At 41.0% G+C, this 25,211-nt stretch overlaps 1 protein-coding gene across 6 annotated transcripts in view; it reads right to left on the reverse strand.

The window, feature by feature from the left end:
• Positions 1-1,138: 1,138 nt before the first annotated feature.
• Positions 1,139-25,211, reverse strand: part of RCBTB2 (RCC1 and BTB domain containing protein 2) — a 37,330-nt gene continuing 13,257 nt past the window's right edge. For 5 of the 6 annotated variants that reach the window (XM_067713662.1, XM_067713660.1, XM_067713659.1 and 2 more), the window contains 11 exons: positions 21,767-21,922; positions 21,390-21,540; positions 18,996-19,162; positions 18,059-18,217; positions 17,834-17,941; positions 16,644-16,786; positions 12,123-12,313; positions 11,481-11,607; positions 10,368-10,507; positions 5,960-6,090; positions 1,139-2,406 (listed from right to left, as the gene is read on the reverse strand). In XM_067713662.1, the coding sequence (XP_067569763.1) occupies positions 2,266-2,406; positions 5,960-6,090; positions 10,368-10,507; positions 11,481-11,607; positions 12,123-12,313; positions 16,644-16,786; positions 17,834-17,941; positions 18,059-18,217; positions 18,996-19,162; positions 21,390-21,540; positions 21,767-21,922 (1,614 nt within the window). In that variant the 3' untranslated portion in view covers positions 1,139-2,265. Of the gene's footprint in view, positions 2,407-5,959; positions 6,091-10,367; positions 10,508-11,480; positions 11,608-12,122; positions 12,314-13,788; positions 15,049-16,643; positions 16,787-17,833; positions 17,942-18,058; positions 18,218-18,995; positions 19,163-21,389; positions 21,541-21,766; positions 21,923-25,211 lie in introns of those variants that run through there. The other variant, XM_067713664.1, reaches the window with a different exon arrangement.

The following is a 25,211-nucleotide window of genomic DNA, read 5'->3' on the forward strand; positions in this document are numbered from 1 at the left end:
CACTGATGGCCAGCCTATCCTCAAAGACCAGAGAGAAAGCATGTTTTTTCAGAGAGATGTAACCACGGGACTCATCTGTCATCTCCAACTGGTCTAAAATCAGCCCTTCCTTATTGTTTGGCATCCCAGGTCTTAAGAGCTAAACCAATGATTCTCATCCTTGGCTAAACATCAAAATTACTTGGGGAGCTTCGTAAACATACTGAGTTAGAATCCTGGAATCTATATTTTGTAAAAGTTTCATAGATTATTCTGTTGTGCCCAGAGATAAGCAGCACGGAGATACAGAGCAGTGCAGCCTACACATAACAAGCTTAGAGGAAATCTAGATAAAACTCCACCCACCCCTTCTTACTAACGTGCACTCTGGCAGAGCAGTGACCCGCTGGGGAGTCTCGTGGAGGGTAATCCATTTTTCATCCCTAAATAAACTTACCTGTTCCCTTTGGGTGGTCCAGTATTTCCATGAAATGAGTTCATAAAAGAAAAAGGCATTGAATTCAGAAGACCCTGTCAGAAAAGGGCAAGAAAGAGGAAGAGGAGGTTTGGGAAGACTCTGTAAAATATAAAGGCTTTTTGGTCAGTGACAGTGAGCATAGTGGGCTGAGGAGAACGAGTCGGAAATGAAGCCTGTGGACGTCTGACTGTGAGAACTGATGGCGACTGGTAATACCCAGGCCTCAATGTTTCTTTGCTGGAGAGAACAGCTAACCTACTAAAACTACAGAGAAATGGTGTAAGGCTGTAACATCTTACGGAAAAAAACCAGAACGAACTTTTTGGCCAACCCAATAAAATAACAAATACTACACAGTTCCAAAAATGGGATTCTGATTTAGAACTGGAGGCATCGAGACTCCTCTGCCTCTACCAGACAAGGTCTGCAAAAACAGATAAACAAAAAGAAACTAAGGATTCAAAAGTGACCTCACCAATAAAGAACGTGGGCAATTATACGAACAGTTGATTAGAATTAGTTGTTTAGAAGCCATTTGCGTTTTAGGGTAGGCTTCGCTATGATGCCTTATCTGAGTAACTGCTTTAAAAAATAAGCTTATATCAAATGGATTTGTGTACATCTAAGAGACATAAGGTTGACAGAATCTTGCTGCTTCTGAAGAATGAAAACACACACACATTTGTTCTATTATCTGCAAATAAGCACTTTATTATCAAACGGTTCAGCATCAGAACAAGGTTTCCAAAAGAGGTTTGTTTCCCTACATAGTATCATATTGTGAAAGTACATGTTAGGAGACTCTACATCCTACATCCTGTTCCATTTTCTCATTTGTAGTTGGGTAACTTGATCTAAACAGTATAAATTCATCTCTTTCTTACTAGTGCTGTCCATGAAATGTAAGCGTAGTTCCTTTTCGGCTAGTACTTTATAATTACACTGTGCCAAGTTAAAAGACCTGTTCTATAGTGACATAAAAGTCAACTACAAGAAAAACAAAATCATTTCTACTTACAGAGGCAAATCTCTCTTAACACAGAAGTAAAGGACATTGTGCAATTATGTAAGGCAAATGAGCCCAGAAACAACATTCATTCAAAGATAGTACACTTCTTATTCGATAACCCCGTGTGAGGAATTAATGACTCAGAGTAAAGACAGAATTAAAATTAGCCCTTGGGTCTTTGACAATTTAATTGCTAAGGCCTTTTGTGAATTCCAATTAACGCTCTAAATTAGCCACTATTTCTTAGAACGATGTACAGAAGAATATGAGCCTCAGACGTTTTAAATTTGTTTTGTGAAAGTTATTCCTTCATCCAGTATCCCACAAATAAAGCTGTTCTCGGGGCATAATTAAGATTTGTATAAGCTGAGTGCCTTACTCTATGCAAGACACTGTGCTGAATGCTGCAGGTGTGGTAGTGACAGCATTCCTTGTCAAGCTATCTATGTGGTATCAGCCTGTTGAATATGGAAATCTGGCCAGAATAGCATATACTTAGACCCATGTACCTACCAAAAGTCTCCAACTTAAGTGACTCGAAAGAGGAAACGGTAAGTATAGTAAGACATTTCAACTTTATTCCCTTGAGCTTAGTCCCATCTGATCAGAGAGCATTTAATGCCTTCTCTCTAGATTGTGGATTTCAAAAGGTGGGGAAGACTGACCACCATCCTTCTTTTGACAGAACATTAAGTATTCAGCCAAATGTAGCTCATCATAAATACTATTAAAGAGAAATTATTCTCTGGCTTTTGCAGGGAAAATGGAAATGCTAAAAATTCTTTCCTGCAGGTGAGGATTAATTTTTAAAGGCTCCAACTCTGCTTGCTTTGCTGATAAAGTTCTTCAAGAGATCATGGTCCATTTCTGCAAAGCCTGACGTCTGTGTTACTACAGTCAAATGGTTTATGCAAAACCTGAAGCAGAATTCTTCTAAATCCTAGGAATGACAACAGAAATTTAACAAATAAAACGAACAAATTTGTTCTAACAAATTCACATATCCCAATGCAATGCAACGTAGCACAAAAACTCCTAAAACACACAGGCAAGGAAAAAGGGTTTGACGGCCAGCAGAAGGCAATGGGACAGCAATGCCTAAAGGACAGCTGTAAAGCTATATAGCTAATATGAATCTATGCTTGCAAAAATTTAAATAACAGAGTAGAGCATTCAAGTGCCTCCACACTAACCAATGCAGAAAATGAGACTTTTTCTTCCCAGATAGGCGCCTAGATGTTTTGTTCATTCCACTTTCAATATTTATGCAGAGTACGACATTCCTCGTTTGTCTGTTTAATAAATATTTATTTATTGCATGAATGCACTGAGTAAATTGTTTAAAAGATTTTCTTTATGTTGAGCCCAACGCTCCTCTTTTATATTCTTCTAGGGGCTTAAGTAGTTTTACCTGTAAGGAGTTTGTGAGAAAAGCTTAAGCCATAAAACAGTCATCTTGGGAAATGCTTCTCTGCAGTCATTAACGGGCCACTGCTCTTTCTCCTTTACAAGAAGATAAAGGCTGGGATGATTAGATTTCATCAGATCACACATAGCTTCAATAATCTGAAGTGGGAAAATGCTTTGAAGAAATCACGACTTTCTGCTAAGAGAAACTCCACAGAGTGGTGATTTCTGGCTTACTGTAATGTACACCAAGCCAAAAAACAGTACTGTAGGGATTCTCTTGATTAGATCTTCAAACCTGAGATCAGAAATAAGGTGGCTGGACACTTTTTTGGTCTGAGAGAAATGAGAGCTGAAGTCAGGCCAGCCTGCGGAGACTCTGATATGCCTCAGACCCGGGGCTCTGCTGCCCTCCTGACGCAGCTCCTGCCATGCTCCTTAACGTCTTTGCTCGAGTCTCCTTCTAAGTGAGACCTTCCTTCCGTCCCAGACCACGACTGAAAACTTCAGCTTTAATCTCAGCCTGCCCCCCACTGCCCCACTGCCCTTCTCTAACTTACTTTTTTATATCACTTATCACCACCTAACAGACCATGTATTGTATTCGTCATCTATTGCCCTCACCAGAAAGTTCCAGGAGGGCAGAGATTTTGGTCTGTTTTGTTCACTTCATGTACCCTTAGTGTCTAGAACCACGCCAGGCACTTAATGGGCACTCAGGGAATATTTGTTGAATCAATGAATAAACATTGCTGATTTTAAAATATGGGGGCAATAGAGAATTGTAGTGAAATGTGTGGTTTTGAAATCTGTCCAATACTGGATTGCATTCCAGCTTTACAATTATTAGCTTACTAAGAATTTACTTAATCTCTCTGAGATTCAGCTTCCTCATTTGTAAACTGGAACAAATAATAATAATACATATATTCTTAACAAGGTTCTTTTGAGAACTAAACGAGATATGAACTGTGCTTCAAATAATCCCTGGTGTGTATTAATTACGTATTAAGTGTAGTCAAGCATGAGGGATAATTTGCTGAAAAGGTCCATTTCTTGCTTATTAGAGTCAGCAAGTAACAATACTAATCAACTCAAATATACTGTTCTTTATTTATAAAAACTTTTATATTAAGTATACATTGAGTCTATTTTACTTGTGGTCTATTACACTAATTCAGGGTACCACACACAGACAGCCTGTAGTAAAATACAGTGCCTCTACAGGCAAAGTTGGACATTCATTAAACAAATATTTAATGAGCACATACTATGTGTCAGGCACTATCCTAGGCACTAGGGATATGGTTGTGAGCAAAACAAAGTCCTTGCCATTTGCTCAGGGAGCCTGCTTTCTAGAAAACAGGGCTGAATGGTAACCATACAAATAATTCACATAAACAGGGAATATGAAAAAGTCTTGGACATTAATTCTAGTTCAGATGGAAACACTATATGCCCACAATCTCATCATCTGAGGCAGCCCACCAGAGTCCAGTATTATCAGCATGACTTTAACAAACTCGTGAAAAAGCACAGTTATTGTCTGGCCATGAAGCCTTCTGCCTATTGTAAGTGCGCAAAGTATTATTACCTTGATGAAAGACAAACATTCACTATGCTTGTAAATGTCAATGCTTCAAGGTGGGTAAGATTTTTTTAAATGTTAAGTGAAAAAAATCTAGTATTTAGAAATATATATTAGGTTGGCCAAAAGGTTCGTTCTGGTTTTTCCATAGGATGTTACAGAAAAACCCAAACAAACTTTTGGGCCAACGCAATACATAACCTAGGAAAAAATCAGAAGGAGCTGTATGAAAATGTTAGTGTCCTCTGGTTGAGGAGTCATTTCCTTCCTCCTACTTTTTGTATTTTACAAATTTTCTTTAATAAGCACACTATTACTTATATAAGCAGAAAAGAAGTTATAACCTTTTTTCTGCCCACGACTAAAATGTCCCTGTTTTCTGACCAAAGGAAAGGATATCCTTAAGGAAATCGACTCCAAAAAGTATGGCCTGTTTCCTAAAGATTTAACTCTAAGACAAGTTTTCTTTCCTTTCTTTATTATCAAAACAATACATGGTCACTGCAGAAACTTCAGGAAAAACAAGCAAAGATAAGGAAATAAAAATCATCCACAATCCCACCATTCAAAGATAACCACTGACTGTATTTTTCAGTCTTTTTTCCTATGTAGATAATAAATTTTGGTCTTTTTAAATTCAGCTATTTATACTTAAAAAAATTTTTTTTACTATTTTTATTTAAAAAATAAAAATAAATATACTTATTAAAAAATAGGAGCACAGTTCTTCAGTCAATGATATATGTTGAATAGTATTAACATTTTTTAGTTTAAACAATCCTTTCCTGTTCACACTGACTTTTTCCAATTTTTAAAAATTATAAACAACACTGCAGGAAACATCTTTGAAGATAAAACTTTGTCTGAATCCATGGTTACTTCCTTAAGATAAGTTTCTATAACTGAATTCCTTAAAGAATTACATTTTTAAAGCTTTTAACACATATTTTACCAAACAGACCCCCAGACTGATTATACGAATTTGCATTCTCCTCAGCAGTTTAGAACACCCATTATCCTGAGCCTATACGATTTCTAAAAATAGACTCCCTGGTTTGACACTTGAAAAATTATACCTTATTTTCATTTATATTTTTCATTTGTTCATAAATCCATTTGGTCCATTTTCTTCCATCAAACTGCTCATGTTTTCTTTTTGTTTTTTTTTAAGAATTATGTATTTAACTATGGTGAACTTGCTTCGTGATATTACAAATATTTTCCCCAGAGTATCACTTACTTTGGTTTTTTCTGTTTATTTTTTTGTGTATAAACATTTTTGTTTTTTCGAGATCAGATCAATCCTTTCTTTTATGGTTTCTGCCCTTGAGGTCCACCCTAACTTTATATAAACATTCCCTTATATTTTTTCTGGTACTTTATTTGTATACCTCAGATCTTTAATTTACTTAGACTTTCTTTTAGTTTAAGGCATGAAGTAGACAGCTAACCATTTCTTCCAGAAGGTGAGCTCCTTGAAAAAGGATGCTCTTCTTACCTGAGCGTCATACTTCACGGCGGCCGAGAGCAGCGCGATGGCATTCTCCTCACAGATTCCTTGCTTGATAGTTTGTTGGCAGAGTTTTTTCAAACGATTTTCTCTATAAAATGTAGCCAAATCTAGCAATCCTGGTGGAAAGAGATGTTTCTTAGGGGAGTGATCTCAGGCACCCTGATTTAAACTCACTCAGCCTGTCAGAGATGATTTTGAATATAATCCTCAGTGAAGGGCTGTGGAAACAGAGACTTGGGCTTACTCTGAGCATGTGGCTCTACCTGAGAACGCAGCTGCACTGAGCGAGTGCAATACACAAACAAGCAGCTATGGAAAAACAGGAGCAAGTGAAAATGGCCCTAGTCTTTTCCTTAGAAATGCTCTAGTTAGCCCTCCCCCTGAATTATCAACATCTTCTCCAGCAGCATTCACACGTGCTGTAATAGTGCCCATCTTCTTCAAAAAGAAAAGAAATGCCTTTCAGGCCTCCTGCGACCCTGCCCCATTTCTCTGTTCCTCTCCTGAGCGAGCCTCCTGGGGAGAGAGGTCTCTGTTTTCTGCCTCTGTTCTCTCACCTCCTATCCTCACCTTAAGCAGAAGCCCAACCCCTCTGCTCCCTGACACCACACCTGTGATTGTCACTAATGGCTCCCATGGTGCCAAATCCAAGGGGCTCTCCTCTGATTTCATCTTACTCAACATTTACACAGAATTTGATGGGGTTAAGGATGCTCCCCTTCTTGAAATGCCTTCCTTCATTAGTTACTCTTCAGTCTCCTGGCTGGACCATTTTTCCTGACTTCCACATATCTGAATGCCCCAGAGTTCAATATTCAGACTCTTATTTCACTTATTTCCCTAAATGATCTCCAGCCCCTCAGTTTTAAATACCATCTGTAAAAACTGATGATTCCTGTTATATTATCTGTCATCTGCTTTCCAATAACTCAACATAGAGTGATTTAGATGGTTAAGTTAATTTTAATCTACCCCAAGGGATACTATGAAGCACTCCAATCAAGAATGGTTGGCCAAGGGCTTCCCTGGTGGCGCAGTGGTTGAGAGTCCACCTGCCGATGCAGGGGACATGGGTTCGTGCCCCGGTCTGGGAAGATCCCACATGCCACGGAGCGGCTGGGCCCATGAGCCATGGCTGCTGAGCCTACACGTCCGGAGCCTGTGCTCCCCAACGGGAGAGGCCACAACAGTGAGAGGCCCGCGTACCGCAAAAAAAAAAAAAAAAAGAATGGTTGGTCAGTTTGCATTTGAAAGGCCCTTGTCAGGGGCTTCAGTTATGGCTACCTAAATCTTCATTAGAGGACGTGTTAATTAGCATAAAGAATGCTACAAACACTTCGTCACTGGTGAAATGAGTGGCACTCAGGTTATGTGGCTTGGATAGAGATACTGTGAGGGTGCTTTTGGCCCCTGTGTGATTGGGGTTCAAGCACCATGGGCTCAGCAGTCCTACTGCACCCTTGGAGTGGTACATTCGCTGGGTCTAATTCAGTCCTGGTTGCCACCTGATCCAAAGGCTAGCTGAATCCTGATTCTAGAATATTGTCACGTTTACTTCACGTAAAGGTTACTTTACAATAACCTTTCACGGAAGGTACTTCATAGAGGGCCCAAAGGACAGAGAGCCAGGATTTCATCAACCTCACAACATTAACTGTTTTTATATCTGCTAATAAGTTTTGTACATGTGGTAGAATTTGGTAGAAATTTCTACTAAGTTTGGTAGAAACTTGCTTTCACTATAACATGACAAATATTATCAAAATTATAGAAGAAAGGCCTACGGCCCTCTGAAATCTTTTGAAATCTTGAGAGTCGTGAATGGCCCGATTGTTTCTGGTCAGTTCTCAACAACTCCCAAATTCACATCAACAGCCCCACACACTCCGAGCCATCAGACTCCCATATGCGTGTACTCACAGGTACTGCCCTGAGCCTCCACTCCAGGGGGCCCAGCTCTGCACCCGTTCTAGGCACCCCCCTCTCCACAGGCTGGCCAAGGAGCCAAGTGCCCACTCCTAGACCACACTTTGTGCTCCTGGGACCCTCGGGTTCCCTGAATAATCAGCCCTGAAGCCACATATGTCGGTATTTCCTCCCCTGCAGACCACGTGCAGGCCCCCAGCGCCCAGGGGTGGCCGGGGGGGTGGACTGGAGCACGGACATGCAGGCTGGGTGCCCACACACCCCTGGGATGCAGGATGTAACCGGTGGTGGGTAAAGAAAGAGGGCAGGTCCTGAGCTGGAGGCCAGAGGCCTGTCCTTCCTGTGCCACTGTGTCCCAGCACAGAACTCCACAAGTCCTACAACTCTAAATTCCAGCTGAAACTCCTACCTGGCCTTTCAGTTCTTGATAAGGTATATTTTTCAAGGTATGAGGATTGAACATATTTTATCTGAAATTTTTTAGCTTGACATATAACTTTAAATTTTTAGACAAATGGTGCACAGGCCTCCATTTAGACTCTTACCCAGGGCCCTGCAAATGTTAGGGGCGGGCCCATAAAAAAAAACCTGCCACGCAGACATCTGAAAAGCAGCTCAAACTCCTTTGATTTTTCAAACTCAAGAGCAAAACCTGGTGCTCTCCACACTCAAGCCAAATACCTCAGAGCAATCATCCTTCTCTCTTTTGCCCTCAAAACCCACATCCCATCCACCAACAAATCCTGTCAGCTCCCTATTTAAGATATATTCAGAATCGGATCTCTTTCAACACCTCCACTGCTAGACCACCCTAACCCAGGGCACCACCATCTTAAACCTCAACCATTACAGTTACTGATCTTTTAAAAACAAATCCTCTCACCCCTGGAGTATAAGCTGCTGGTGCCTCTCCCTTCATATGTGCAGAAACCCATTCTCCCTTTCTTCCAAAATCGTAGACTACGTGGCTGAGCCATGACCATCTAGAAATAACCACCTCCCCCAACTTCCTGTGCAGCTGAGTTAAGGCCTTGGTTATCTCTGGTCCATGGTTTAAAAGAAGTGGGACTTCCTTAACCAACACTGGGATTTGCCCTTTGTCCCTTGTCACTGTCCCTTCCTCCATCCTGCTGCGTGTAATGCACATGTGGTCTTGGACATGAGTTCAGGGGCCACATGTAAGGATGCCTTGCACTGTATCCCTGTGTGACAGAGAGAGAGAAACTGTCTTGTTTAAGCCACTTCCTTTTTTCATTTTACTGCTAAAGCAAATCCTAAATAACGCAACCCTCGTGCTCAAAACCTTCCAAGGCTGTCCATCACGCCAAGAATAAAACTCGAGCCCTTCACGGTGGCCTCCAAGGTTGTACCTGGTCTTGCCCAGATCCAGCTGCCTGGCCTCAATTCCTCCGACTGCCGGTCTCATTCTCTCCCTCCAAACCACTCGGGCCTTCCCCCTCCCCACTCTTCCTCCTCCCCTCCCCCTCCCCCCTCCTCCATGTGCTACCTGTGTTCTTGTCTCAGACCCTTGCACCTGCTGTCTCCCTTGTTTAGAACACTCTTCACCTGGGCGTTTGCATGCTTCCCCCAGCTCTCTGCTCAGCACATGTCCTCACAGAGGCCTTCCCTGACCTCCCAACTGACTGCTTTTATTTCTTTGTTTAGGGCTGGCCTCCCTCCTCCCAGCAGCAGCTCCACAGGAGCAGGGCGTCGGTCTGTCTCATTCATAGATGCAGAGGGGAGCACAGCACATAGTGGGCCCCGGGCGCTCAGGTAGTGTGGGAGAAAGGAAGGAAAACTATAAAACTTAAGAAATCAGACTTTTGTTTACCTGAGGAAAATTAAATGCTGATCTGGTAAAAAGTGTTATTGGATTTATACGTGTAAAATGAATATTTAATTGAAAGATTTGAGAGCTGAACTCTTTCTTCAGTTCCTTACAGAAGTAACTCCTTAATTCTTCTGTCCCATGGGCCAACAACATAGCTGACAGCTGTAAACTGAAATTTAGTATGTTTTCACCTTGTGCCCGCTGGACGCCCTGTGCTGCTTTCCTGCCGTCAGTAACCCTGAGGTGCAATGATGCACCAGATCACAGTGGGCCGTCCCGAAGGGACAGTCACAGTTACGGAGACCAGCAGGGCTGTCTGTTACATGCATTTTATCATTTTTATAATGTAAATATCTTGAAGGCAGCAGCTGTGTGGGAGCTAAAAAGTCGTGTACAGTATCTAGTAATTCAGGAAGAATGGCACCTGTCCCACAGTGCTGATGGTTTCATAATTCATCCATATCTCATTTTATCCATCCAGTCAACCTTTGTGTGAAGTGGGAACAAGGGAAAAGCATTTGGGTTCAACACACAAAAGGAGAACTGCTTCTGTGATTACCCTCACAGCCACTTCCTTTTAGGCTCTACACGAAGCACCTTTCTGCCAATCTCTTGGTCAAGTCTGGTGGCAATTACCTACAGCCTCCTCGGGGGACAGGCTGATGCTGTCTGTGTACAGGTACTCCAGGAAGGCTCGGTAAACAGGATATGAAAATTCACTCATTTCTACAATATCATCCTCACTGTCTTCCAACGAAGAGCGAAAGTGCTCACACCTGAAGGAAGAAAGAAGCATATCAGGTCCTGGCTTCTGCGCAAGAGCCCATGACCTTCCTGAGGAGTGTGTGCTCGTGGCGGTTAAAGAGGAAACAACTAACACGGAGAAAGGAAAAACACAGCACCACGCAACTTCATGTCCTTGCCTGGGCCCCTCGCTTCCCCTGCCGGCCGGAAGTCCGCAGTCGTTTATTCGACGAGGCTACAAATGCTAACCTGCTGCGGGGCGGCTGCCTCTGCGGCCACGAACTCCCAGGGGCCCTCCCACACCACGTCCGCGGAGCAGCACTTATAGAAATCAGGTAGGTTTATTTTCATAAACTCTGAGTAATTTTGTTTCTTCTCCTCGTGTTATGAGTTGAATTGTATCCCCAAAATTCATAGGCTGGAGTCCTAACCGCACTATAACAGTATTTGGAGAAAGGACCTTTACAGAGGTAATTGAGTTAAAAGGAGGTCATTAGGGTGGACCCTAATCCAATCTGACTGGTATCCTTACAAAAGGGGGGATTTGGACACAGGGAGAATGCCGTGTGAAGACTGGAGTTATGTTGCCACAAGCCAAGGGCTGCCAAAGACTACCAGCAAACCACCAGAAGCTGGGACAGAGGCATGCAACAGATTCTTCTTCAGAGCTCTCAGAAAGAACTCATTCTATGAACAACCCTGATCTTGAATTTCTAGCCTCCAGAACCACGTATACATATAGCTGATTCACTTTGTTGTACAGCAGAAACTAACACACCATTGTAAAGCAATTATACTCCAATAAAGATATATATTAAAAAAAAGAAAACAGAGAATACAGAAGAAATGCCACGTATAATGTGTTTACCCCACTGCACGGCACGCTCATAAGAGCAAAAAGAGCCTTACCTTTTTTCAGAATCACAGACGTGCCTAACATAGTTCCTTGGAACTAGAAAATAACAAACATATTTATTTCAATTCTTGGAATAAATGATTCCTTACCTAATTTTGAGAAGGACTTTATGCGCATAAATGTACTTTCCATCCACCAGAAATCTCAGGTCTGCGGTGCTGGGATTGTCAAATTCTCTCTTCAGGGACTCAGCCACGGTGAGGTGGCCGTCAGGTTCTGGGGGGCGGGGGGCGACACCAGCGCTTTCTAAAGAGGATGCAGGCCCAGCACGGCTCTGCTGACACGAAAACACCAGTTCCCCAAATAACTGCCCCACTGAGCTATGCGCTGTTTTCCTAAATACAGATTCCCGCTGCTGCAATCATTAAGGATAAGAACCTCAGACACATCTGCTTATAAATCTGGCAAAACAACTACAGTCCCAAACCACCACACTAAATAAAATTTCTGAAAGTCTGAGTAAATATACCAGCTAAAAATAAAAGCTATAGTTTCCCAATCCCATCAGAAAGCAATCCAAAGGACTTTTAATTTAGTATGAGATACTGATTTCTAATACTTTTGAGAAAAATGAATCGATCCAATGAGTTCCCTTTCACAGGAGCTCATTAGAGGGAAATAAATTGCCTGATACTGCACTGAACAAAGTCCTCACTATCAAAAAATGAAAACACCAGAAGTTCTCGTTCTAGCTTTCAGGCCACCACCCCGATGGACAGCAATCAGCTCACCCACGGACAGGAGGCGCCAGGTGACGGCGGGCGTGGCGAAGCAGGCGAACACGTCGTCGGTGGAGGAGAAGTGGGTGAGGTGAGGCAAGGTCACCGACTGGCCCCGGCACTGGCCCCACATGTACACGTGCCCTCCCTGCGTCTTGGCTGCAGACGTGTGGGTAGAGTGGCAGGCCGCAATCTCTGTAATTCTAGGTCCACAAACACACACCAAGTAAACACGGTAAACAGGAGAAGAAACAAGGTGACTTTTTCTTCCCTTAGGTCTAACTGAGTAAAAACAAAAACAAGACTTAAGACACCTAAGCGTCTCAACTGTCAGGCACCCAACAGTTATTTATATGTAAGCTATGCCTCAGTGGCACTTATGGAAGGTCTGCTTGTTACCACTTCTAGCCAGTAGGCCCAGAAAAATATGTACCATCCTGTTCTGAAATTCAAGTATTAATACAATCCAAGAGAGCAGAGACCAAAAACAAAGACGAAAAAAAAAAGTGATTTAATTGTTTTCTTAAAACATTACTTACTAAAGCAGATCAGAAAGATTTGGGCCATCTCAACCCAGGGTCAATAAATATTTTCATCAAAACTTTACCAATTTTAGGGTTAAATGAAGCCTGCTGTGGGTCACCCCAACTCACACTGCAAACAGTAAGTGCAGTGGTTCTGACTCACCGGACTATATCATCCGGAACCCAAGAGAGCAGTTTTCTGGGATCAACCACATGTTAGACCCTATTTCAGTAAGTTCACGATTGATAGGCAGGTAGTTCTCAGAACACTTCCTAGTGGAAACCACTGTTTTGTTGAGTTGAAAATAATTATTTTCTCTCAGACTAAGCCACCATACAGAATTAAAGAAAATAAACTATTTCCCCAAGTGAAGTACCATCTTGATTCTGTCTCGGGCAATGGTACCAGCATCCTCACTGACTTAGGCTCAGAACTTCAGGGTCATCTTTTACTTCTCCCTCCTCATGTATCTCTTTCTTCAGAACATCCGCTTAACGAATAACAGCAATTCTTTCTTTGTAGCGCCTCCCATTTGCCACACCCTCATCAAGCACCCATACCTGGACCAACACAACTCTTCGGTCTCCCTGCCTCCGACCTAAATCGCACAATGCTGGCAGGTTAATGATCCTCTTGAAACACCATTCTCATCACTACATTCAAACCTTCATTGACTTCCCATAAGACAAAAATCCAGACACATGACCTTAAGGCATTCCCTAATTTGCCTTCCATCTATGTCCAGCGTTCTCTCAAATCACCTTTGCCCACACACTCTCTGTTCCAATCAACAGATGTACTCACTGCCCCTCAATGTCATTATGCACAAAGTCCTTGGTCAGGAATGTTCTTTCACACTTTGGGAGACCACTTACAATGACAGCCTCTCTTTTCCCTGATAACGTTCCATGAAAAATGTAACTGATTGGAACACAATTGTGTCCTTCTATGCTAAACTACTCAACATCAGGAAATCAAAATAACTTCATTCCCACATTCACTTCTGAAATGTTTACCATTAGCCTCCGGGAGAGGGGAACAGCCTTTGCCATTCATTAAAGGAGGTGGGACACTGCTTCCACAGCACAGGGGTTAAGGACGCAGAAAAGCTGGGAAAGCTGGCCCTCCCTGAGATTGGCCTTGGGGCATTTACCTGGAGCAGCCAGTGCCATGTGGGAAGTCAGGGGTGGGGCTGAGGCTTGGCTGACTGCAGCAGCTGCTAGAGCAACCGAGAATGGAGAAGGTTTAGAGGGAAGCTTCAGGTCTCAGCTTGGGACTCGACCATCAGCCAAGGCGCCCTGCCTTTGCCTGAGGTCATCTGTCCTTACATCTGATTCACACCAAGAAGCAAATGTGGAAGTTCAGATTTTCCAGTCATACATGCAACAGACAATGACTATAAACTGAGCTAACCTTTACTGTCAGGATGTCTGGCATATTTCACACTTTATTTTGTAGCCATTCTTAATGGAAAAAATTACTATATGTTCATAATAAATAGGTTTGGTGTCACCTCAACGGAATGATCTGCAACAATGGCACAGCTTAATGTCTGAGAAGCACTAGACATGAAACAGCAGAGAGTGAGACAGAATGCAAAACAGAAAACGAGGAAAGAAAAAAGGTAATTTGTGAGGGAGGAGAATAATGGAGAAGAAATCATGATTATAAGAAGACCAGAGCACTGTTTCCCAATCCTGGTTCTGTACGAGGCCAACACATAATAATGACCTCAAGAGTCACAAAATACACAAAAATTCAAGGCAAAGTTAGTTTTAGATCAATCTAACTTAAGCTGTGTTTTTAGGGAACTTTAAAGACATGCTGGTAAATCAAAGTACTGAAAATTCAGAAAGACTGGGAATGACTGGGTTAGAGAAGAGAATCATTTTAATTATTAAAATCACTTCTATGTGAACATAAACAGTGTTAGCATTCCTCACCATAAATAGACTTAATCAGGTTTTTCTTGGGTTGCTGTTTGAGCAAATAATTCCACATAGACAAATTTCCCCTTTCTGCTTCTGTGAACACGTAACCAAGACCTGACGACCCACCCCGCCCCAAGTTCAATGCTGTTCGTTCTGATTAGCCAAGCCTCCCCGTGATGGGCCCCAAGAGTCAGGAGTTCCCGAGAGATAAGTCATAACATATCTGCAAAGTTTCAGTCACTGAAAAGGGCGGGTAGGTGCCGAACAAGTCCCAGCAAACCCATAGGTTCCTCCCTTGCAATATTTGTGCGATGGGGAGCCTGCAAGCTCAGCAACCACCACCTGAAATTCAAGCACGGAAAACTGAGAAAAGCGGGAGCATCTCATTCAAAACACGCACCCCTGACATCTGTAGCCAAAATCGTGTTTACGTGGACAAGACCAAGTGTGCAAGTATTTAGCTATTTCTACTTTTTTTTACATATATAATTCAAAGAAATGTTTTGAGTTATGAAGTTTTTGAAAAAGACAGAAAGCAATAGATAACTCTCCAGTGCCACGTGCCCTGACACTCACATAACTTCCGGGCCCTGCTTCTCTGCCTCTTTTGCTCTTTCCCACTGAGCCGCCCTACAGTCTGTCTGTCCCAGTGTGACCACAGTCAGAAGACCTAGCACTCACTCTGGGGCTGTCAGGACCAGCGGCGCAAGGTGGGGCGCGTCGCTGGTGGGCAGACGGCAGCGGACTCTGTGAGTCCAGATAGAGGAGTTCAGTTTATTTTAAATGTGGCAGCACGAGAAAAATGGTAAAGCGCCATACAGACAGTCCGTTTTTATACCCATGTTACCTCTGATCCTTTAACACTTCTTCGCTATTTTGTCTAAATACCAAAAGTCCCCACTGAGTGGATTTGCTAGCTGGAGGCATTTTTGTGATTATTCAAAGCCTCAAGACTGTCTCTTCTCTTTTTACTGAGCGGCTCTGAACCACCTTTAAGAGAAATGAAAGTAACATGGCTGCTTGCATCTCCTGTGTGCCTGCCAGCTCGTGACCTTCATTACCTTTCCTCTTCCCCAATTCTTAAGGAGTCTAGGGTCTTACTGTAAGATATGGGGGGAAAAAAGGTTCTTTAACCAATTTAACATAGGTTAAATAAAAGCAGCCAGGTTCACAATACTCAAATGAAAATCAAGGGAGCTGAAAATGACCATTTGGTTCTTCATTTTCATTGCTAATATTCCAGTAGAAACATATAAAGGAACTGCTACAAATGCAAAATAATTTATCCATATATTTACTTAAAATCAGATATAGCAAAAATTAATATGTAAAATAAAAATGAAAACAGCAATATTAATTTCCACAATGATTTCAACCCTGGCCTAATAGAACAGATAATAAAATGTTCTTGTTCTGTGCTCCTGTGTCAAGCAATGAAGAGTGAAAAGGCAGTGATATAGCCATGTTTGAGAAATTTCAAGAGACCTTCAAAAATAGTAGGATAATCTGGGGGAAAACTCTGGATATGCTACTCACTTAATACAACCTTGCAAACAAGTGCACACAACTCAGTTTTAATTTTTTAACCATTTTGCTCTGCTTCACAGTGATAGCCTGGGAGTTGAAGTAATGAAACAGCCCTATTCTTTTCAACTGGCAAATTTTATAAGTAGCGGCCCCCATCTGAGATACTTTCATCTTCCTAAACCATAGAAGATAGACCTCCAACGTTATCAACTTCTTCTTAAGAATGTGAAATAGAAAACAATGAGAATGCGGGGGGAAAGGTCTTTTTTGAGCGAGAAGAATAATGCGGAAAAGCTGTTGGAGGTTTAGTCATTGTAGTTTGTGTAAAGTAGCTATTGGAGGTATAGATGAAATACGGGTATGTGGAAACAAAATATTTAACATCAATCAACTTGCCCCAAAATTCTAAAGCCAGTTTTAAAAAGGAATGAATGGTCTTGTTCAAAAATATTCTAATACTAGCAGTCAATTGCCCATAATTCTATACAATGCCTAAGTTTAGTTTAATCACGAAAGAACACTGAACTTATTTTGAAAATGCACATATTACCTGTCCTTTTCCACAACAACAGGACTAGGGTAGGACTGGTTACTTTTATTGCCAGTGCCCAACTGGCCGTAAGAATTTGCGCCCCAAGCATACACTTGACCTTCATCTGTTAATACTAACGTGTGTGCATAGCCACAGGCAACCTGGAAAGAGAAAAACCAAATCCACTCAGGCTTGAAAACAGAAAGAAACATGTTTCACAAGATAGGTTAAGATTCAAAAAATGAAAAATAAAAAAGGGAAGAGGCAGTCTGCCAGAAAGGCAGGCATTAGGTTAACCAACATCCCTCCAGATCTAGCTTAGGCCCCGTGTGTGGTGAAAACTGCAGTGAGATCAACATGAGTCCTTCAGTGACAAAGAGTCCAGTTTATTCACCTTTAATACGGCATTCATTATGCTCACAGAGATCAAGGGGTGTGAAGTGAATAAGAAATAGACACTTCTATTTTTTAAGAATTATTTTCTCCTTTTATTATAAAAGTAAAAGATGTTCAATGTGAAAAAAATATAGGAAAGTATAATTATGAAAGTCATCTCAAGATCAGGATTTTTTTCTATTTATATATAAATATAGAGATATGCACTGATAGCTTTTTAAAAAAGTGATCATATCTGTATAAGTAGTCCTGTATCTTTCTTTTTACTTAACATTGCATATAGCATTATTTCCCTACCATTAAAAATCCTTTGTAAGCATCATCTCTGTTAATATAAATTTAGTCTTGATATTAATTTATTTAACCATTAACTTACTGTTTGGTTAGGTAAATTGTGCTGCTATTATTTGTTATCAATTTTTTCTTTTTTTTTTTGCTATATCTTTACTACACCTTCTGCAAGTCACTTTCTCTTTGGTTCCTTAGGATAATGCCCTAAATTTAAGTAGAATTACAGACCAAAGGGTGTGAATATTTTTAAGGCTCTTGATACATACTGCCAAAGTTTCCTTGGAAAAGATGATAAAAATTTACATCCCAACAGCTATGTATGAGAGTGCACTGGAAATACAAATTTTCTGATAAACATCTACAACTAAATTCAGGAAAAGAGCTTTAACCTTTACTTCAGTCAAGATAGCCAAGCAGCTTACCTTTTCATCCTGCTAAGACAACTGAGTTTTTAAGTACATTGGTATCCTTGCCCCTGTAGCCTTAAAAACAGGCAGCATGTGAAGCAACAGTGGACATACCCGCTGGACACGAATGCCTTGCAAAGCTGCTACCCTACAGGGGGTTGGCTGGTTGCCGCTGCTGCCGAGTCCCAGCTGCCCGTTTCCATTGTAACCCCAGACATAGACCTGAGAGAAGATGAGAGACTCAATGCCCACGAAAGATGAACAGAAGCATTCCATGTCAGTATGACACTGAGAAGGTAGACAGGCTTTTTTAAGCGACACAGAAAATAACTTTCTTACCTCCCCAGTGTTCACCACTGCCATCGAGCACATCTGTCCACAGGCTATGTTCACAACTACTTTATTCTGTAAGCAGCCAGTGACTCTTCGAGGGATCGGCTGATTAGCTGTTGACCCAGACCCTACCTGCCCGGAGTTATTATAACCCCAGGCAAATACCTATTTGAAAGAAGAGATCAATAAATGAAACATACTAATATATAAAGTGTCTCAATTGGCACTTACGGTGCCTCATCTTTGCCCTCAAAGTGCTTGATAACCATAAATGCTCACAACACAGGCAGGGAAGTTTCCATAGAATGCATTCTTACAAAATGTATTACTTTATTTTTTTTTTAAGATTTTTTTGATGTGGACCATTTTTAAAGTCTTCATTGAATTTGTTACAATACTGCTTCTGTTTTATGTTTTGGTTTTTTGGCCACGAGGCACGTGGGATCTTAGCTCCCTAACCAGGGATCAAACCCGCACCCGCTGCATTGGAAGGCAAAGTCTTAACCACTGGACCGCCCAGGAAGTCCCAAAGCATATTACTTTATAAAATTTGGTTACTGGCATTACCTACACAAACAGCAATGATTATAATCAAATATCATATAATCCTTATAAAAATATCTACTTTGCTTCAGCCATATTTTCCAGCATTTGGGGATTTTTCTTTTTGCAAATAATCCCCTTGAGTATAGCAACATAGAAGTAACAATACATCCTTTTAAATTTTGCAGTTATAGAAATCCTTACTACATACAGGCACACTTCATAATATAAACACCATGACTATGAACTGCTAACAAGAGTAAGACTGAATTTGAGGTAGGTGGTTATTTTAATCAAATGATCATATTTCCAGGACTGCTACAGGAATCTATATAATGTACTGAAATTAAAATCTTATTGAAATCTTATGATCAGTGGGATTTATGCTGACTATTCTCACCTCTCCATCAGATGTTAGCACCAAAGAATGGTAAGACCCACAGGCCACTTCAATGACTTGTTTGTTTGACAAATTAGTAGAGATATGACAGGGCACTAGACCATGATTAGTTGTCCCATTGCCCAGCTGACTGTAACCATTGTGACCCCAGGTAAAGACTTCTCCTTCTGAAAATAAAAAGAAACATAACCAACTTTCAAAACATCTATTCTTATATGAAAATATATATATTACACACTTCCACAAATGGAAACTAAAACTTCATATGCAAAAGCTAATCAACTTCCCTATTCCACAAAACTCATTTTATAAAAGAATACATTTGGAAAGTTTAACTACATTCTACCTCAAAGCAACAAGATGAAATTTAAATGGATTCAGTTATAATAGCTAGAAGATAGGTTTTTAATAAACAACAGAGAAAAGGCTGCTAAGAGTAAGAGAAAAAAAAAACAGATTGAAATTAGACAGACTGTAAGGTCATTTAACTTCTCTGAACCTTAATTTCCTTATCTATAAAATGATCTCCAAGTTAATTTTTTGAATCTTTGTTATATTACTTATTGTGCAGTATAATACATATTCAGAAAAGTTCTTAAACTGTATATACACAGTTTTATAAATAATTGCAAAGTACACATCCATGTACTACCACTCAGGTCAAGAAATACAATCTTATGATCACCCCAAAAGCCCCCCACATATACATCCTGGATAACAGGATTTAGTCTTTCTTGGTTTTGAACTTAACATAAATGGAATAATACAGTATATACGCCTTTCATCTGTATTTTTCTACCCTATTGTCTCTTTGTGCGACATTCCAGATAATTTCTTCTGATCTACCTTCCAGTTTATTAATTTTCTCTTGCTGTGTTCAAACTGCTGCAAAACTTGTCCACTGATTTTTTCATTTTGATAATTATATTGTTTATTTGGTTCTCTTTCAAGTCTTCTGTGACCTCTTCAGGTATCTTCAAGCTCATTTTTTATTTTTTCAAACATAATAAGTACAGCCATCTTATAAGTGGTATCTGGTAATTCTAATATCTGATATTTAGTAGTTGTTTTTTGCTGTCTTTTTTGCAGGTTCTTATTCAGGGTGCCTTGTTTCCTTGTACCTGCTTATCTTTGACTATGTGCTACTAATTGCCATTGAAAAATGATTTTCGATGGCATTATATTCCTTCAGGCCTAGAATGAAGGTACTTTCGTCTAGAAAGAATTTGCATTAACTTCTCTCATGTTCTTAAGGCATTTTAAAGGTACCTCTCTGATAAATCCAAGGCCTGAGATTTCTTGGACCATCCAATCTAAGGTGAATTGGAATACAAATCCATGGATACAACACCTCAGGGAGAGGTTTTCTTTCTTTTTTTCTCCTTGCTTTGCTCAGAGCCAAGGAATTCTTCTATTGAGTCCCTTCGAGATGAAAGAACTGACTCATCCTTGCCCTGAGAGTGTAGCCCTTTGTGGTCCCAGCCTAACATGTGAGGTCTTTGACTTGTGACCCCTTCACCTCATAAGTACATCAGACCACAACACTCTTTAAGTGCATAGGCAGATGGCTTTAAGGCAAAATTAGCTTCAAGGTCCCCTCTAACTTCTTAGTTCATACTTTCTCTTAAATATATTTGGTCTAATAATTCCTTTCTGCCTTATCAGTATTTTGATGCTTTTAGAAAATTAAAAAAGTATATTTTATATAGAATTTGTATTTGTTTTCAGTGCAGAAATGGTCTGAATAATCCAGCCTGCTACTACTGGCAACCAAAAATCCCTAAAACTTATTTTTAAAATGTGAAATAAATATACAAGAGTATTTATAAAATTTATTTTCCATTTAAAGAACACTAATAAAATGAATACCCAGCTTGAGGGAAACTCTAAGGTATGTTTTAATTATGTTGTCTTATAAGACTGAATGCATGAAATAGCCATGAGAATATTTAATTCTTTATACTATTAATACCAACTAGAGCCATCAGTCACTGTTTAAAGTCAGGATCACAGAACGCTAACAGTTAGAGGGGATCTTCGAATCTAGCTTTCATCGCTCTTCTCATAGATCAAGAATCTCAAGTTCAAAAAGTCCTGAGTGAGTTCAGCATTCTAATGCAAAATAATTACACATATCAACAAAAGGAGTTCACTGGGCTTATCACATTGTCATTCTTACACCCAAAGTGCCAATAACTGCTAGATTCCGTCTGCTACATTATCTTACTTTGATATTGATACTGATATTTCATATTGTCCAAAGCACAGTCAAGTTCCCAGGGCAGAGGCAGAAAGCCAATCAAAAAGTATGTTCTCAGTGTAAGGAGTGGTCCTAGTCTTGTTCCTCAACAAAGAAAGCTATGGCTAAAATTCCACCCTGTGTTCCTAGGTTACCTGCTGTTGCAAGGACAACATGTGGACCACTCCCATAGCTGAGGCAGGCAATTTTTTTGCCACTTAAAGAATCCAGTCTCCGAGGTTCAATGGTGCTCTGGACATCACCTAATCCCAAACAGCCACAGCAGTTTGTGCCAAGCACAAAAATCTGTGGGAAAAACCAGAGTTAGTTCAAGCAGTTCTATTTCTGACAAACCTGTACATTCAAACAGGCACAGTTCCCCTAGGGAAACTGCTTCATTATTTAATAAATAAGAATCTACTCTCCGTGCATTTTTTTTTTACCTTAATTCCTTCCTTAACTCCTTAGTTCCCCCAAGATCTTCAATTCAGCAAATCCATTACTGAAAATGTAATTTTTTCTTCAACATTACCTCATCATTTACTGTAGTATATAAAACTTCATTGCCAGCACTGCCAAAGACACAGGCCTGACGAACTAACTGCAGTTCTTCCTCAGAACAAAGGGAGAAAATTGGCCACTTTCCCACATCTAACATCTTCAAAGATGACAGAGTAGCCTGTACTGGCTGAAAAAGAATTAAAAAAATAAGTAAATAAAATAAATCTATATATATATTGACTAATAATAAAAAATACATTTTCTTTGCCCCCTTCATTTCTGTAGAAGAGTTAGCATTGGTTTGAGGAGGAACAAACCCTATCTATATTGGGAACTGCCTTTACAAGCCTGATTGCTTCAGGACCCTCTCACTGCAACCAAGAGCCAGAGGTCCTGGATGGAATCAGATCTCACCTATTAATTTTCCTCAAGGACACAGGAATCACACAAGGCTGAACTCTGGGGAGGTGAATGTCTGGCAAGCACTTTCAGTGTCGGTTATATCTTAAATGTAGCTCTGGAAACTAAGCTGCTTATGAAAGCAGGAAAAAAGGGAGAAGACTGCTGTTTCATCTGCTGCCCAAGTCTTAGCAAAACAAGTTGGGAAAGAACAATGCCAAAGGTGACACCAAGGAAAAAGTCCAGAAGGTTTCAGTTCATGGGTCAGTTCTGACCATTCAGTTTGAGCAACTGGTGGGTTCCCTCATCCCCCCACTCAGGTTTGGGGATTGGTAGGACGAAAACACCCAGAAAGGACATGTATTCGTTTGCTACAACTGCTGAAACAAAGTACCACAAATTGAGTGGCTTAAACAACAGAACTTTATCTTCTCACAGTTCTGGAGGCTAGAAGTTCAGAGTCAAGGTATCAGCTGGTCTGGTTCCTCCTAAGGGTTGTAAGGGGAAGATCTGTCAGGTCTCTCCCCTCGGCTTGCAGACGGCCCAATTCTCCCTGTGTCTCTCACATCATCTTCCCCCACATGCGTCTGTCTCTGTGTCTCAATTTCCCCTTTTTTATAACGATACCAGTCATGCTGGATTAGGTCACCCTCATGACCTCATCTTAACTAGACAATCTGCATCTGCAGTGACCCCATTTCCAAAAAAGGTCACCTTCAAAAATAATGGGGTATCTCGGTCAATTTGCTAAACCAAAACACCATAGACTGGGTGGATTATAAACAAGAAAAATTTATTTTTTATAGTTCTGGAGGCTGGGAAGTCTGAGCTCAAGGCGCCAGCATGATCATGTTCTGATGAAGGTGCCCTTCCTGGTTCAGAGCCAGAGTCTTCTCACTGTGTCCTCTCACTGTGTCCTCTCGTGCTGGAAAGGGCTAGGGATCTCTCTGGAGCCCCTTTTATAAAGCACTAATCCCATTCATGAGGTTTCTCCCCTCAGGACTTAAACAATTCTTGAAGGCCCCACCTTCTAATACCAATACCATCACGTTTGGGGGTTAGGATTTCAACATATGAATTTGGGGGGGATACAATCAAACCCACAACAGGATGCATTAAGATCATGAGCATTTGCACTCCCATAAGAGCATTCAATGTGGACATGATAAAGCTGTTTTTATTTATTTATTTATGGCTGCATTGGGTCTCCGTTGCTGTGCACAGCGAGCGGGGGCTACTATTCGTTGCAGTGCATGGGCTTCTTATTGCATTGGCTTTTCTTGTTGCGGAGCATGGGCTCTAGGCGTGTGGGCTTCAGTAGTTGTGGCACACAGGCTCCGTAGTTGTAGCTCACGGGCTCTAGAGTGCAGGCTCATTAGTTGTGGCGCACGGGCTTAGTTGCTCTGCAGCATGTGGGATCTTCCCGGCCCAAGGATGGAAACTGTGTCCCCCTGCATTGGCAGGCAGATTGTTAACCACTGCATCACCAGGCAAGTCCCTGGTGTTTAAAACAGATAAAGCTGTTTTAAAGAGAGCTTTTACTTATTTGCTACACTGGAAACATTTTTACTTACATACTTTTCAACTTCCAAAAATTTTTAAGATTATAATAAGATGCATAAATAGCCAACATGCCTATCAAATGCCATGTCTAGCCATTTCTCTCAATAATCACCAAACTCTAGCTTAATTTAAAGGAGCAAAGGATTTTCTAAGCCCTATCTTTCCCACCAGATATTAAATCAGTCTTACCAGATATATGTCTAGTAGAGAGCAGATCAGACTAGCTACTTGTTTTAGAAAGGATATTTGTGCTTTTCACCTTAGGAGTCAGGGGAAAAAATTATTTATTTATCCAGTCATTCATTCATTCATTTATAGGACTTGGCTCACAAGATTATGGAGGCTCAGAAGTCCTATGTTTGCCTTTATAAACTGGAGACCTAGGAAAGCTGGTGGAATAATTCAATCCGAATCCAAAGGCCCGAAAACCAGAGGAGACAATGATGTAAATCCCAGTCTGAGGGCAGAGGATGAAATGAGACGTCCCAGGTAAATCAGCGAAGCAGGAAAAAAGGGATGAATTCTTCCTTCCTCTGCCTTTTGTTCCAACCAGGTTCTCAACAGATTGGATGATGCCCACCCACACCAGGAAGAGCCTACCCATTTACTGAGTCCACCAGTTCCAGTGCTATTCTCATCTGGAAGCACCCTCACAGACACACCCAGAGACGATGTTTAACCTGGGCACTGGGGGCCCACTCAAGCTGACATGTAAAGTTAACTATGTGAAGACACACAGTGAAGATGGAGGCAGAGACTGGAGTGATGCAGCTATATGTGCCGGAACACCAAGGGTGCCGGGAGCCCCCAGAAGCTGCAGGCTTCTTCCCTCAAGCCTTCAGAGAGCGTGGCCCTGCGGACACCTTGATTTCAGATTTCTGGCCTCCAGAACTGTCAGAGAGTAGATTTCTGTTGTTTTAAACCACCTGGTTTGTGGTACTTCATCAGGGCAGAAACTAATACTAAGAAACTAACACAGAGGGGAAGCAGTTTGTCACTGCTAACAGCATCACCCTCCGTGAGTGGCATAGCCTGAACCAGGGGAAGCTCCCCTAATGCCAAATCGGGCCACTTCCCCCCATGACACCACCAAACTGTAAGACCCTGCCTGGAGAATGATGTCTTCTATTATCTTTTGGGCAGCACCTAAGGCCACTGTGGGGCTAATGACAGAATCTTGTTCTGTTACCTTTTAGTCTAAGCTTCTACTTTAAATTACCCACCTCCTTATATTATGAAGGAATCTTACTTTCTGTGAGGTGTTCATTTTAATATTTTTTTTCTGATTTAAGTCTATAATTTTCAGAAAGAACAACGTTTGGGATGTGGCATCAAATATTTCATGTAGACGTGCTAACGTGCTAGTTAAAAGAGTTCTTAACGTAGTATTTCTAATCTTCACAAGTGCAGGACATACACATTGCTATCCTCATTTTACATATGAGGAACCTGAGGGCCAGAGAGACTGAGAAATATTCCAAGATCACCAGCTTCTCAGTGGGTAAGCCAGATTT

This window comes from Pseudorca crassidens, chromosome 18, assembly GCF_039906515.1.
Source record: "Pseudorca crassidens isolate mPseCra1 chromosome 18, mPseCra1.hap1, whole genome shotgun sequence".
NCBI lineage: Eukaryota > Metazoa > Chordata > Mammalia > Artiodactyla > Delphinidae > Pseudorca > Pseudorca crassidens.